This window comes from Sylvia atricapilla, chromosome 8 (genome assembly GCF_009819655.1).
Source record: "Sylvia atricapilla isolate bSylAtr1 chromosome 8, bSylAtr1.pri, whole genome shotgun sequence".
NCBI classification, from domain to species: domain Eukaryota; kingdom Metazoa; phylum Chordata; class Aves; order Passeriformes; family Sylviidae; genus Sylvia; species Sylvia atricapilla.
The window spans coordinates 11544257-11560686 of record NC_089147.1 but is presented as its reverse complement, the minus strand read 5'-3'; the positions used below and the strand labels follow the sequence as shown (position 1 = coordinate 11560686).

The 16430-nt window shown below is 40.9% G+C and overlaps 1 protein-coding gene across 1 annotated transcript in view; it reads left to right on the top strand.

Moving 5' to 3' along the window:
• Positions 1–16430, top strand: part of SORCS3 (sortilin related VPS10 domain containing receptor 3) — a 74448-nt gene that overhangs the window by 40650 nt on the left and 17368 nt on the right. The window contains exons 10-15 of the mRNA XM_066324440.1: positions 316–433; positions 1958–2091; positions 6247–6360; positions 7795–7966; positions 12126–12312; positions 15250–15383. Of these exons, the coding sequence (XP_066180537.1) occupies positions 316–433; positions 1958–2091; positions 6247–6360; positions 7795–7966; positions 12126–12312; positions 15250–15383 (859 nt within the window). The remainder of the gene's footprint in view (positions 1–315; positions 434–1957; positions 2092–6246; positions 6361–7794; positions 7967–12125; positions 12313–15249; positions 15384–16430) is intronic.

The following is a 16430-nucleotide window of genomic DNA, read 5'->3' as shown; positions in this document are numbered from 1 at the left end:
GGAATAATGAAAAAATAAAATTCTCTGTCCTCTAAACATCACAATAAGGGTGATTAAACTTGGGTTCCATTTTGCTGCATGCTAGGGTCAGACCTAACACAGGCTGTGCACAAGGTGTCAGAAAAAGGCTAAACACTGCTGGGTTGTTGTAAGAGCAGGAAAATATTATTCATGACTGAATATAATTTTCTGGCATTAAGCTCCAAGGCTGTGCGTTGGTTTCTGCAGCTGAGATTCACGAGATGTTATTTGCTGAATGGAAGTATGAGTCTGGCTGACTCTGGCTCTTTCTTTTCTTTTGTCTCCCCCGCTCAGAGTTTTTGGGCACTTCAGTCTCCGTTCTGAGTGGCAGCTGGTCAAGGTGGATTACAAGTCTCTCTTCAGCCGCAGGTGCACCAAGGATGACTACCAAACCTGGCACCTGCACAACCAGGTATCCCCACTCTCTAGGAGGGCATTTGTGGGGGTTCCTTTTCCCCTGCTCGGTGTGGCCAGGTGGGAATGCAGTTGTTCTTTACAGCAAAGCATATGGATTTTTTTTTTTTTTTTCATCCCTTGAAGAATGTGCATGAATAAACATGGGGCCAGGCATCTATGGGCAAGTTCAGGTGATTACCTTCTATTTGTATGAAAATAATGCATTGCACCAGCTGGATCTTTTTGGCCTCAGTGCTTCGGGCAGTGTAAAACTACACCTTATGATTGAATTGTGGATGACACTAAATTCCTTGTAGCTCTGTCACTGACTCATGAAAATAATTTTGTTTCAGTTTGCCTCTTATTTCCCCCACTCAAAAAAGAAAATAAAAACATTTATTCATCCTGCACGTCCTGCAGGTATCTGTAAAACTCTTGAATATCTGTAAAACCCTTGAGTCTGAAAAGCTCTGAATAAAAGACAGCAGAGGAAACCACATTATTTCATTCTACTTAAGGATACACACTTTGCTTTTGATACACCAGCTTATTTTCATGCTGGATATATTTAGGTCCTGAAGTGACTAAAACTGAGAGGTCAATAACCTCTGCAGGTTACTTGTGGGTAACTGGCTACCAATATGATGTCCCACACCCTGCAGGGTAACATAACTAGAGCCAGAACCATTGGCACTGTGACATTCCTGAATGAAATCCATGAATGAGAAATGAACATTAATTTGCAAGGATAAGATAATTGAAGTCATAGAATTGAATAAATGAAAAAATTTAAATGAAAGAAAAGGGAAGACATATGTGTAACCATGCAGCAATCTTGGGAATCACTGTTAATAGGGAAGAGAAGTATTTCAATTAGGTATTGTCTTTTTTCTTACTTCTATGCAGACAAATTATTTCTGCAAAACGGAAAATTCTGTTTATAGCAACTCACCTAGATATCAAATTTTTTTTAGATTAGCTACTCCCAGTAGTGTTCTTGGAAACCTTTGCATTCCAACAGCCCACTGAAACACACCATCACAATTGTCTAGAGCAAAGCCAGCTCTATCACAGAAAGAGCAAGGGAGTTGAGCTCTGTGTTTCACACCAGGATTTTGTCCCCTGCCCTGGGGATTCAGGCCTGGACACTTGCCTCTGCAGTAGATTTTATCTGACCTCTGGAAGAAACCCTGGCGCACACCCACATTGTCTTTTCAGGGTAGTTTGTAGGACTAGATATTGGTGGATGCCTTCTGAAACATGACATAAATGGGTGTGATGTCTTGGGCATCCAGGCATTTTTGGGACATTGTCATTGGCATCCCAACTCAACGCTGAGCAAACTGTGCTCGTGAATTGAGTCCTCCAAGGAGACTTTTGATTTTGCAGAGCCACAAAAGAGAGCAGGACTCTGACTCCCCACCCTCCCAGCGATAAAGGCTCGTTTTCATTGCCTTTTGTGTCTTTTGAAAAATGGCTCCCTTTAATGCCCAGCTGCCACTACAACTGTGTTTCTCCTCTTGTTCCTTGGCCAATGAAGGGAGAGCCTTGTGTCATGGGAGAGAGGAAGATCTACAAAAAGCGCAAGCCTGGAGCCCAGTGTTCCCTAGGTCGGGACTATTCCCAAACTGTGGTGTCTGAACCGTGTGTCTGTGGCCAGGGAGACTTTGAGTGGTGAGTATGGGGCTCTGGGGACTTGTGCAGGGGGTGTACTTGTGTCCCAAGATCCTACCCAGACAGAAAGCCTTGCAGAGGAACTGGGTCTCATGCAGCTTTATGGCTGTGATTGTACCATACAGCAGAAGTGTGACTCCCAAACCTGCTGAGTGGGGGAGGCTTCCCCTTCATCAGCCAGAAATATTTGTTCATCTCCATGACAGATCCAAGTTTGGAGTTCAAAAGCAAAATAATTGCAAGTACTGATGGACATTTTATGTCTGTCATTTCAGAATAGTGACAGCCAGGACTTCTCTGGTCCAAAATATATTCCTTTCAGAAGAAGGAGGGTATTTCTCTGTCCTCACTCTCAAGGTCATCAACTTCTTAGGGGACAGGCCAGCAAAACATACACATTTTTATCATTATTCGTTTGAATAGTTGGAAACAGTTTATTGCTTCTTAACAATGTTTTATTGAGAAATTTCTGGCAGGGCTTTTGTGACATGACTGCACAGCCCACCCTTGTCAGATATAACTACTTGTTTTGCATAAATATTGGTGTTTCTAACCTAATGGGACCATAATTTTCAAATTGCTTTAAGGTCACTTTGAAAGCAGCTTAAAAATAAAGCAGGAGAAAAGTGAGACACTGCTTGCTATGGCTTGACAATGAGAGATAGGAGATTGGAGAATGCACGTCAGGATCTTCACAAGGAATTCCTGCACAGCACCTGTGGTAGACAATATTTCTAAGATTTAATATTTAATGTATTTAATATGTCAATATCTGTGATGTTAGAGCTTAAATGATCAGAATGTCATTCAGATGGAATTCAAAATAGCCTGAAAGCTGATCAGCTGAGAAAACATTTTAATGTTTATAGTAGGTTATTCAGGATCAGTGTCTGATGGTACTAGTGTTACTCCTGAACACTTCACCTACGTTCAAATACTCCCTGAATATGTGTGAGGCATGAGATCTCTACATTTATTTGGACTTAGGCTCACAGTTGAGACTTACAGTTCTCTTTTAGAGCATGGATATAGTGAAATGCAGCAAAATTAAGAAAAAATATAAACCAAAGTATTTTCTTGAATATTGTAGCAGTTTGTCTTTTAAGAGAGAGCCAGGGATATAGAACAGAGATTTTCATCTTATCTGGATGGATGTTTAATTTGTTTCTAATGTCAAGATTACATCTGAGACTCCATATCTTGACTCAAGAGATCTGTTCCCTTCATTCTCCTGATGGGAACTTGCAGGACTATCTTGCCTTGCAGTATCTGTCCTTGGCATTGGCATAGGCCTCTGAGCTGAATCCAGCACCAATCTCCAGATATTTTTTATGAATATGTTTTTATTTTGTTTTGTTTTGTTTTACACTGTCTTTTCCTCGCCTGCTTTATATTTTCATATAAAGTGAAGTTTGCATTTTCCAAGCTGTAAGTGGAAGACTTTGGTAGCTGAATTTGCCTTAAATGCTTCCTAGAAAAGGGTCTGTATCAGAATGCACGTTTTCAGTCACTTGACAGGTTCCTTGCATGCATTCAGTATCATTTTTCCATAACTTTCCCTCTAATATGAGAGGACATTGCTGTTACTCTTGTCAGTCCTGCAGAGGAAATGCAATTAGAGGACAACAAGCTGGCTTTTGTTTCAGACCTTGCACTGCCAACAGAATTGTTAACTGGCTTCCAGCTGAAAAATTGTTATAACTGGTGATGGAGAATCAGAAGAAACTTTATGGTGAATTTTGATGCTGCTTAGCAGGGCTGGCTGGAAGAATGTGTGAGACAGTCCATTTGAAGAAAATACTGGCAGTGCTGGAAGTGGGGCACCAAGCTTGATTATTTTAAAAGTGGTATTCAGAGAGGAAGAGTGGACTCATCTGCTCTGATTTGTGACATCTAAAGGATGAGACAGTTGCTTAGTCAGTGGCAAGACACAAGTTATTCCAGAATGTATTCCAGATTCATCTGCCTTCCTTGGGATGTCAGTATGAGAAGGGGAGATGCTGACAGGTGCTTTTTCTCTGCTCACTAAATGGTGGATGGGACAGGTAAAATGACAGCTCCTGCTTTCCCTTGATGCTCTTTCAAGAAAAAGTTGTTCCTTTTCAAGGAAAAATGTCCACTCAGCCTCTTCTGTCTGGGCTCACAGTTGCCAGTTGCTCCTGAAAGCACTGACTGGTCTGTTCCTTGGGTTGAACTGAGCAGGTCCTGTGTGCGGTGTCAGGGAAAGGAGGAGCCAGGACTGTGTGAGTACAGTGACCAGCAAGTCCCAGCAGATGGGCCCTCTGCTTCCCCAGTAAGAAGGTTTGGTCTTGGAGCCCCTGTGCCCCTTCCTGTGATGACACTTGCCTTTGAGATCTGTGGGGATAAGACAAATAACTGCAGGAGCCCTTCAGCACACGCTGTGAGGGCTGTGCTCCCTCCCCTTTGGTCACAGTGCCCTTGCCCTTGTCTGCCTCATGGCTGCAGTGCAGTTCTCTGCACATAAGGCTGATCTAAAATTCAGGGGCATAAATCATGATTATGCCCTGGTTCAACAAATCCTTATGAATCAGGACCAGGGGTGACTCCTGACAACCCTTGCAGCCACTTTCAGAAGCAAATCCTGGCCTTTCTGTAACAGAGAGAATGGCAGAAGGATCTCATAAATGGCATTAAAGTGCTCGCTGAGCTTTCTTTTGCCTCCTCCTGCTTCTTTATTTACTCTGTCAAGATAGCTTTCCTGAGAAAGACAGCACAGCAGCTGGACTTGATTATTTCCTTAACTTATGCAAACCCTGGGGCTTATGAGAGGGAAGGTGGGCAGCATGTGAGGTTTTAATATACATTTACCAGAAGTTAATGAACAAGCACAGAACCTTGAGGGCACACAGCAATGTTGTCTTTAATTTTATTAAATATTTATGCAGCTCTTTTCTTCTTTGGGCCAAAGTACAGCTCTTCCTGAATATTTTTAATTACAAAGTCCCTGCCAGGCATTTTCGACTGTGCAGGTCGGACCCACTGAGAATGATTAAATTGAATGTTGAGAGAAAGAGCATTAGGGAATCTCCAAACCATTTAAAGTAGCTTACAGAATTTTTGCCCTCCAAAAAAAGAACAGTAGCAGCCTGGGTCATTGGGGACATAGCACAGTTTTGTCTCACCAAAGCTCTTCCTAGAGACTTTTTGTTGGCAGTTCAGGCTCTGAACTGGGAAAGGATAAAACTCAGAGTGTCCTAAAGGGCACAGAATGTTTTCAAGACAGTGGCTTCTGTTGTGTCTGTATTTTCGCAGAGGTTTAGCATTTTGGCATTTGTTAACTTGCTGCAGGCAAAAATCCAGGATCTCTTTTTATTTGTCCTTTGAATCCTGTTAATAAAGACTACACATAGAAACCTGATTCAGACCCTGTTAAAACTTATGGAAAGCTTTGGATTAATCCTATTGCTTCATCATTGTATTGGCACACAAAGGCAGCTTTAAAAAGAAGTTTTGGAAGTAGTTGTGTATGCTTCCACTCTTAGGTGGTCCTAGGATCCAATACCCTGGATTGCCTTCCCTGTGTGACAATACCATGTAATCCTTAGACTACCAAGTTGGCTCTGTTGTAGTTTAGTGTTAGGAAAACATCAGCTCCTTTTTTTTCTCTTGAGCAAGTCACAGCTCATTCAGGGATCCCATCAACATATATAAATATACATACTGTGGCTAGTTGTTAAGGATGTGCTTCTAGTGTTTTACATTCCTAGCCACTGTTGTGAAAAAGGGACATTAGGTCTTAGAATTAGCCTGGTTCATTTTAAAAGCAAAGACTGCTAAAAGCAAACAAACCAAAACAACCTAAAAAGTGAAATTTAAGTTAGAGATTAATAGGAAAATAAATGAATAATACGATATTCTTTCTGAAACTCTGTCATATTGTTGTCAAATGAAGCACAAGTCCTCCAGTGCTCTGCAAGGTTGGTAGTTCTGCTGTTGTTGGGATGAAATGCCATCAGTGAATTGTATTCCTGCCTCTCTAACCAGTCCAGCACTTGGTCTCTGGATGAGCCCAATCCATGATGGGCTATCCCAGCAGAGAACCACCCATACACACCTGCTTTGGGGACATCACCTAAAACTCTGAGCTTACTCTAGTGGCGGATACAGTGATGGACTTATGGCTTGTCTCCATAGTGACTATGGATATGAAAGGCACAGCAACAACCAGTGCATCCCAGCCTTCTGGTTCAGCCCCTCCTCCCTGTCCAAGGATTGCAACGTTGGTCAGAACTACTGGAACAGCACTGGGTAAGTGCATCTTGCAATCTGTCTGGTTTTGGTGACTGCAGTAGACAAGAGAACCTGGACAGCTCTTTTTTCTCTGCATCCCATTATGCTCTTTTTCAGTCTTATCCATGAGGTGATGTCTGCAATGGCACCTGTATGGAAAATTGCCTTGTTCCTCAGAGACAGGGAGAAGCACGTTAACATAAGTGACATGTAGATATTGCACTGCTAGCATGTGATGTGTGATCCCTGGAGCCTAGACTTGGAGCTCCCCTTTGTTGCAAAATTAAAACACAAATCAAAAAGATCTGTCTGAGAGACAGCTGAACATTTAAATGGACAGGTTTGAGATATTTCACATTGTATTTTATTGAACCTCTTACTATCTTACAGCTCCTATTTATATCAGCTTCTAGGAAGTCTCAAATGAGCAATTTTTAGCCTCTTTTATGTTTTCTTCCTCTGCCATTTTCACTTTGCACATACAATGCCTTGCATTTCAGACGGGCTTCATGTGCTGATTTCTCCTGGTGTAACCCAGAACAGATGGCAAGTGTTGGTTTATTATGGCAGCATCACTTTGCAAATGCTCTACTATCATGCAGAAAATGCTGTGAGACTTGAGTTGCACTGGTTGGTGCAAAATTGCAACGTTCCTTCTGGGACAGGTCAGGCCCTGAAAATTTTGTAGGGCTGATTCTGGGTCATGTGTTCTGCCTGCTGAATGGTTATGGCAGGAACCAGCTCTGTTCCTGGATGAAGTGAAGCTGCTGGGAGTCTGGAGGCATTTGGCCTCAGAGACCCCCTTTCAGCTGAAAAGTTGCTTTAAATATGGGATGTAATTACAGGAGCCCTGGCCAGTATGACTGCTTGCAGCCTTTTTGACAGAGGGCAACAAGAAAATAGTTGGTGTTGGTATGGAATTAATAGAAGGGGTTAGCCCCCCTCAATAACACCAGGAATTGCCAAGTGTCTTGCTGTGTAGCCAACCTCTTCCGAGAAGAGCCAAGCAAAGAACCCATACTTCATTTTAAAACTGAGCTGGGCAAAGCCCTTGGCATATTTTTCAAGTGCCCTCTAGACCAATAAAGGCAGACAAAACTAAATGAATGGTATACTTAAAAAGCTGGGATACAGGATGCAATCCTGCAGGCATTGGGCTGGAGAAAATCTCTGCCTTTTAGTAGGGCAGAGTAATTCACCTCCACAATGTGTCTCTTTCTCAGTGATCCTACTGAGAATCCCTGGAGAAAGTTGAATTGTGATTGGTTTGGCTTTCTTCTACCTAATAAAATGTTGGGTTTCTTTGACTCTTCCTTTCTGTGAGGGGATCGTGCAGGGAGATAGCCTTTGAAAAAACAGATGCATTGATGTGGAGAGACAAAACAAAAACAAAACAAAGGAACTTTTCTGCCCTCTCTCTGAGCCCAATGTCCTTTTGTTACTGTTGCCCAGGTACCGAAGGATTGTGTCCAACAACTGCACAGATGGCTTGCGAGAGAAGTACATGGCCAAGATGGAGAAATGCCCTGGAAAAGCACCTCGGGGGTTGCACATCCTCACCTCGGATGGGAAGCTGGTCATGGAGCAGGGCCACAACGCCACCTTCATCATCCTCATGGAAGAGGTGTGGTAGTGGTCCCAGTAAACCTTTCTCTGCGTGGCAGGACTGGCGTTCTTTTCCTTCACTTTTCAGGTTGCTGAGACCAAAACAGCAATCAAGGGGGACCATGAAATGGTGAAGAGTGATTTAAGAGACTTAAAGAATTTAAGAGAATTGGAGGCTACAGTGATACATACAAGCAGGTCATATTGGGTCATACCAAAGGTGTGGTTATCTTGTCTGTCAGTGATGATGTTAATGCCAAAGAAAGATAGATCTGGTCAAAAAAATTATTTCCCCAGTCACTTCTTGCTGCCTCCAGTAAACTGCAGTTTATGGAGTTTATGAGGCAGAAGTGATGTTTCTGTGATCAACAAATTCTGTATCTGGGATGTGAAGTTTTAATTTCTGCTTTCCTGGGAAAGGTTCAGAACAGTGGGGAACATGTTCACACTCATGGGGAACGATGAAGAGCATTGTTATTTGCAGTAGGAACTGAATCTCCTTCAAGCACCTCTAGTCCCCAGCCCTTATTTACAGTATTTATCTATTGGTACAGCTCCCTCTGTAGTCACCAGTAGCATAAGTGACACCAGGCCATGCTGCTGCCAAAAGCATCAAAATGTTGAGGCTCTTCTGACCAGGGGATGAGGTGATGCTGGAGATGCACAACTGTTTTTCAGCACATTTTCTGTCCTGTGTATGTTATTTTGGAGAAGTACCTGGAGACAGCTGAGGCAGACCACCCACAGACAGACACATTCTCACACTAAATTAAATTCTTATACATTAGCTAAGTATTTCACTGGGACTACACTAATCTGACAGGGCCTCTTTACTACTTCCTCAGAGGTTCATGTATTCTCTGCTTTTATACAAGGGGGATTTCTTGTCTACTTGCTGCTTCTTTTCTATTCTGCAGACTTGACATGGTAAGACAATTTGTGTAGACACTATGAGTGGGAGTTCAGAAAAGAACAGATATAATCTAAAAATTAGGAATCAACTAGTAATTTATTAAGGAACTCAAGTGGAACTGCTGCGTATGAAGAATGATAAACAGATGGGGAATAAGGCAGCAGTCAAGGTAGCTGAAGAGTGAAATCTTTGCAAGGATTTAGAGATTGAAAAGGCAGCTGAATAAATATGTGAGGGCGTTCACTCTCATATCTGCTGTTGAAAAATAATGGCAGTTAAAAAATATTTCATTGAAACAGACTTTTTTTTCTAAGGGAGGAGGATCTTCAGAACATGCCTCTGTAGGTGAACAGCTTATTCCACAGAAAGTTGTGTTGAGTTTGTTTCTTAAAATAATAGACTTTCAGGAAGAAAAGTAACACTGAGATTTTGGACAAAGGTATTCCAGTCTTTTAGCGTGAACCTGAGAAGAATTGTGGCCAAAGATTTCCTTATGACTTGGAAGAAATAATTTCTGTAGAGGTCTTAATGATTACATCCCTTGCTGCCATACAGATTCATTCCTGTCTTCCTTCCACCTTCTCTGGTCAGTCTGTTTACTGGTGGTAGTTTTGTACCTAAATTGACACTTCATTTCTGAGGCAAACAGCAGCCTGACCAGCCCTGCTGTGGGTACCTCTGTGTGCTCTCCACTCAGCTGTGTCAGACTCGCCCTGGTGAGCCAGCAGTTCTTCCCTGCCTTCTAGTCCACACCCTCAATATATGGAGGTGACTGACCTTTAGGCTGTCAGTGCTAAATAAAGACTTCATCACAGTTAATCAAAACCTGAATTTCTCAGGATTTATGGAATTAGCTTTAGTAGGATTCTTCACAGCGGTATTCAGAATATGTGTGTGGCAATGACTGTGGACAAAGAAATGCAGAATGGCTGGTGGTTTTTCTGTATTTTCAGGAATATGGGGCTGGACTGTGATTTGGACTGTATACATACAAGGGGAGATGAGGAGATAAGAACCTTTTTAGACTTTTTTTTTTTTTTTAATCTAAGTTTGGTTTTGATCACAAAGAAATAATAGACTGCCAAGCAGCTGTTGGGGAGTTGTGTTCTTGCCCATGTCTGTTCACTGGTGTCCATACTCAGCCAATCTTTGTGACAGCCCATACCTTTTTTCCTTTCCATTATTTATGGGGCTTAAAGCAACAAAATGTTCCTCTTGAATATAAATGGTTAGCAATGATTTCTTTTTCCTTTTGAAATGCCTCCACTTCCCTTCTATTTTAATTTATATTTATAAACTCCAGAATATCTGACGTCTTTGTGGGACTAGAATGCTTGGTTTAGTATTTCATATACTGGACACAGAGGTATGGAAAGGAGAAAGAAAACATGATTAGTGTGATGGGCAGCCTTTGCACTGAAGACCTTTGCTCATAACTGGGTGAAAAGATCATCTGCTACTGTTAAGTCATGAAAAATCTGTCCTTACTTTTCTTTGTGAAACCATCTCATTTCAGATAGAATCATATTAGAGAAGCAAGGAGGAAATAGAAAAGAGAATTGTCAGGGAAGGGGGATGAGCTGCCATGATTGGTGCAAGAGATTTCAGTCTGAGGTCAGCAGTGATGAATCCAGCCCAGATCAAATTTTTATCCTCTATTCAGTATCTTCCATATGAGTTGGACTTGAGGTCTTAGTGCATTCCCTTGAGAAGTGGTTTTGAAAGGTTTAACAAGCTGTGGGAGCTTCTATCAAATAACTGAATATCTCAAGAGTGTAATTTTGCTCCTGCTAGAGAATTTTTTTAGAGTGACTTTAAAAACTCTCTGTCTAAGGGAGGCTATTGACTACTCAATATTATAGGTACGTTTTAGTGTCACTACCACTTTAGTCCTTTCTGATTGCTCTTTGGTTTATACTGAACTTTTAATGTCCAAGTAGGGCAGAGATAAAAATGGTGCCCTGATCAAGTCAATAGCCAGAACTCCCCTGGCTCCCATGGAATGGGAATGATGGAGCAAGGAAGGAGAGGGATCTAACATATAATCAAATATCCATATTTCAAAAACTGCATACAATAATCCTGATTATATGAGTGTCTGAAGGCCTCAGGTATATACTCAAAGTAAATTGATGTTTGAAAATTACCCTTCCTGCACTCTGGTTTCTTTATGCAGGTATAGACTATGAGGAGGATAAATTCTGTGGGGGCTGCTAAGGTCCTGATTTTCTACACATGGGACCGGCTTCATTGTGCTCTGCTTCTTTTGTGTTCTCCCTGTGCATTTACAGGTATAATGGGGTTTATGAGATGACTGTAAAATACTTCTGAATTTCCCATTAAACAAAGGTAAATTTATGAGCTGAGATTTTTCAATTTTTTAAAGAAACTTTCATATCACATTCTCGATTATGTCTAAGGATTGACTTGAGTTTGGGGCTAGGAACATCTGCAAAATGTAGTGGTATCTCCTTCACCCCCAGTGAATACAGTACAGATCTTTCGTGAAAGGAAATTACTTGGCACAACACATCTTATATATATGTGCAGAAAGGTAAAGCTACAGAGATTTAATCTGAGTTGTAGTTTTATTTCAGTTTAGTGAAATGACTGCAATGGGCTTTAGCTTTGTTTAAATTAGCCTTGTTTTGTGTTACATTTGTCAGCTGGGGGGCAAGTATAAAATAAGGCTCCAGAAACCGAAATAACAGACACTGCTACAGTTCAACTACAGTGGTTTAAAGAACGATTTAAACTAAAATAGTGCAACTTCTGTCTCCAGACAATACCTGTGCTGCTGGAATTTCTTGTCTGTTTTTCCCTTCTTCATTTAATAACTGTCATTGACAGTAATCCTAGAAGAGATTTTCTCATCATCTGCTTCATTCTCCTGTGTATCCAGGCCCTGTCTCTGTGTTGACTGACATTAGACAAAAAAATCTGTCAGTCCTCAACGTGGGACTCAACCTGTATAAATTCAGCCATCCCAAAGCTGCATGTCTAGCTGAAACTGGTCTTCTAAGCTCTGCATAATCAGGGGTGGATATTTGCAAGAGATGATTCATGTCACCTGTTTCAGTCACTTTAGGATGAGGTGTTGCTGTCTGTGTCTGGTCACTTTGGGGAATGACAGAACAAAGCTCACCTTTTTTTGAAAAGCTGCTACTTTGTGTTCATGCTAATGAAATGGAGCTAAGTGGGATGGAGGGTAATACAGTTCCTTTTTTATCAGTCCAGTTTCCTACTCCAGCCTTCTCTGCTGCAGGGCGATCTCCAAAGGACAAACATCCAGCTTGATTTTGGAGATGGCATTGCAGTGTCCTATGCCAATTTCAGCCCTGTGGAGGATGGCATCCGGCACGTGTATAAGAGTGCTGGGATCTTCCAGGTGACAGCCTATGCAGAGAACAGCCTGGGCTCAGACACTGCTGTCCTGTTCCTGCACGTGGTCTGTGAGTATTTCCACCTGCCACATTCCTTGGGTGAAAATCTGACCCCACTGAAAGTCCCTGCAGCTTCAGTGGGGCCCAAGAATAGATGCAAACCCACGTACACATGCTGCTTCTGTTCTTCCAAAGGCTTGGGCTTCTAGACACTCCTCTGACACGTTAAATATACTTTATTGAATGAAGGGAAAGGGAAGGCATTTCTTTAGCACAAGTATGTTTGCAGAGAAGTTTGAAAATGGCTTTCTGAAAGAGTCAGACACCAAGCAGTGTATGAAACAAAGTCCAAATGTGTATTTTCAATGTCTCGTTCCAAGAAGCTTGCATTAAACTACTAAATTTTGAGTCACTTATTCAAAATTTCAGAGTGTTCACAGTGCTAATTTAATGAAATAGAAGCATTATGCTGAGCATGCTTCCTGAGATATGAATGTACTGAGGGCTAATGTGCTGCTTTTCACATTTCATGTGTTTGACACACATCCCTGAAGTTTCTGTCCTGTTTGGTAGATCAATGCAATTTCTCTCCAGCTGACATATGAGCAAATTCAAACATAGAGCTCTCAGTTAACTTCTCAAAGCCACAGCAGAGAGCAGAGAGTGTGGAATGCAGCATGAGACCAAAAAGAGCCCAGTTCTTTGATCTACTCTCAGAGTATTAGATCTTCTGTGTTCAGATGCACCCCATCAATTTTGCCCCTAATGGTGATCGTAGCTGTGTCTGCCTTCCCTCTTTACCTGTCAGAATGTCTTACATCCTGCCTTTTGCTTGAGCTTTTCTGCTGAAAGGAAGCACATTAGGAATTTCCAAAACTCAAGAACTTTTTTCTCCATTTTAATTTCCAGCTCCCTGTGTGAAGGAATAAATGTTCCTTGAAGCTTTTATTATGCTCATAATTCCCTCAAAGTCAATCATGGCTGCACTTAACAACCTGTTATTAGAGCATTAACTGTTTTTTCCTTCACCTTGGGCCATTAGCTGACAAAAGTGATGGTTACCTGGTAATAACAACCAGATTTGTATGGATTATCTGATTTTTCTCAAAGGAATGACTTTTTCATGGTGAGGATTTTAAAGCAGAATGCAACAAGGGACAGTACCTTGGCCTGGTTTTGCTGCTCCACCCTTTTCTTCATTAACCTTTCAGATCTCTCCTTTGACTTTTATAGCATTCTTAGGTGGACAATTTATTATCATTATCTCTAGGGAAATATTTTGCAAGCACTTACATTCATGCTAATGCTGAAATAAGATGACAACTCAGTACTAAACTTTTAATATATTTGGAAGTACTGGTCAATATAGGAGGTTTGACCTTGAAGTTCAGATGTACAGACAAATAGGCCTGAGATTCATTCTTACTATACAATTGCTCTGGTACTGGGATCCTATGCTAAAAAAAAGAAAAAAAAAAGATAGAAAAAGGCTCCTTGGCCTCAAGCAACATTAATTTTCTACCCTGCAGCTTTGTTAGCAGCTAGTTAACTTTTCAGCTTTCTAGAATTTGCTGACAAGCTGCTTATCTTGATACTTAAAGGAAGCAAAGATATTAGTGTTTTTCCTTTTACATGCACCGTCACAAAATAGTTCATGGAACCTGCTGTTCTTGCAAACCCAGAGTCCTTCCTATGGTCAGAGCTCAGAAGTGACTTGCTGGTATAGACCTCTTGGGAAAATGAGGAAAAAAAAGCTCAAGTGTCAATGTGCCAAAAGCAAGAATAGGGTCCTCTTGTTCTTGGAGCTCTATGTTCCAGTGGCAAAAGAACAGCTCTTGTTCTCCACAATCTTTGTAATCCAAGTAGATGGAGAACTGGTTAATGTCCTCATTTCATGCTGAGAGGTAACACAAGAGGGTTGTCTCAGTTATAATCTACAAATTTCCTGCTTCCCAGAATGAATGTCATAAAAAAAAAAGATTCTGACTTATTTTGTCCTTTCCATCCCACAGGGATAGTCTGTCAGTTTGCTGTGTTTTAAAGGTACTACCCAGAAAGTAACATTGATGGGCAGCAGTTATCAGCTGAAATTCAGTACCAGCAAAACCAAAAGATTAAACAGAAAGAAAAACAATGGAGATAGTAGAAGCTTTAAACTAATTACCAAACAAAACCTCAGTATTTTTTACACATCTTGTTTTTTCTACTGAGGATCTACCTTCTGAATTCAGGGCTTCATGCCCTGGATTTATTCTGGGCATTTGCATTTATTAGATACAACTTTGCATTGGTACTTTGTTATTTTTTAAGTCTTTCAGAATTAAGTGCTTCTGACAGTTACATGCTTTCCTATGCCAGTGCACACATCTGTCAAGTGGTTCCTGATATTTTACTAGGGGCAACTGACTCCTCAAAGACTTCCCAAGGTCAAGGCTAAGTCAAAAAGATACTAAGGATTTCCAAAATCACGAGTCTTTATTTTGGAGACCTTTTAAAAAACTGTTGGGGGTATTTAAGCAAATCATAAGTGCCTCTTATATAACCTGATTTAAGCCATTTTGGCTAAAATTATTTTCTCACAAATCTTAGTAACTCAGTGGCTATATTTTCAAGAAAAATCCTTCTTTCACACATCCTTTAGGATATGTGTCCTATCCCTTTCTTATGGCCTATCCTTTCAGTAGCAACTTCCCTATATAATGCAAAGCCAGTTTATTGGTTTTTTTTCAAAACGCATTTAAAAAATTCTTCTAAACCCAGTGCTGACCCTCTCTGAAAATTAGCATTATGGAAAATGTGCATAATAGCAGGGGGCAAGAATTATTTTAAGATCTGATTATCTTTTTCTGTTATTCACTGACTGCTGAAATTCTCTTCTATTTCTAAACTAGACTCTCACTGCTGACATAGGACTTCAGATTTATTTAAAAGAAAGATCCTTGCCGTTCACAACTGTGCAGGGAGGATTTAGCTCAAAGCCTTTAATAATGAACTCTCTTCCCACAGGTCCAGTGGAGCACGTCCATCTGAGTGTCCCCTTTGTTGCCATCAGAAATAAGGACGTCAACATCACTGCAGTAGTTTGGCCCAGCCAGGCAGGCACACTTACCTACTTCTGGTGGTTTGGCAACAGCACCAAGGTACAGATTTGGTTCATTTTTTCTTCCTAAGCTTGTCACAACAGTCAAGGAACTCTCTCGGCCCTAAGAAAAAAAAAAAAACTTCTTGCCTTTGTCTGTTTTGTGTTTTAGTTTTTAACTTGTCTGAAAAGAGTTGTCATTATCTGAACTTCAACCTTTGTGTATTTATTTCCTTCTGTTGTGTGTTGTTCTTAGGAGTCATTACTTTCTCAATCTGGTTGTTATCAGCCCTACTGAGATTTGAAGACCACTGTTATTACCAGTGTTTGCTTGCAACTAAACTGAACTATGTGTGGAATAATTCTGGCCTTCAACACAGTGTTTAAAAACTGCTGGTGTTCAAAAATCCAAGGGGGTTTCCATTATGTGCCAGTGTGCAGGACATAATGCTGGATTCCAGCACGGTACTTTAAAAGTCTCAGTGTTCAAATAAACAGTTGTGTCTGGAATTTCAAGCTGAAGACTCTGACTATGTTAGAGAGGGAGATGAGACTTTGTAGTGAATTTTCAAATGATGTGTATTGTAACTGTATTGTAAATGTATTATAAAGAGCCTTTTTAGCAATAGTTAAGGTAAGTGAAAATACAAGTTAATGTCATGCTTTCAAATGGAGAGAGCAGGATTGCCTATTAGCTACAGATTTTATTATAGGCTTTAGGAGTGAGACAGGCACTGTTCTCCATGCTTACAGTTGTGAAATGTACAGCTGTTGATTCTGCAATATAGGTTCTGCTGTTATTTACAAAAGCAGTTTAAGTCATCTTATTGTCTACATTTGCAGCTGAAGGTGTGCACTGAGGCAAGATTGCAGCAGAAAGAAATGGGGATTTTACATGAAATATGGAACTTGAGATAAAAAATAAGCACACAAGTATTTTGTTTTCTCTTTGACAAGGCTGCTTAGTTTTAACCTTTTACTCTAGCTACCATCAATATCAGGAGAGGCAAAATAAAAGCAGTGAGTACTGCTTCTACTGGGATTTTACATCCAGTTAGGAAGCTCACTGTGAGAACTTGCTGATTTTTGTTGAAGCGTAGTTGAGGCA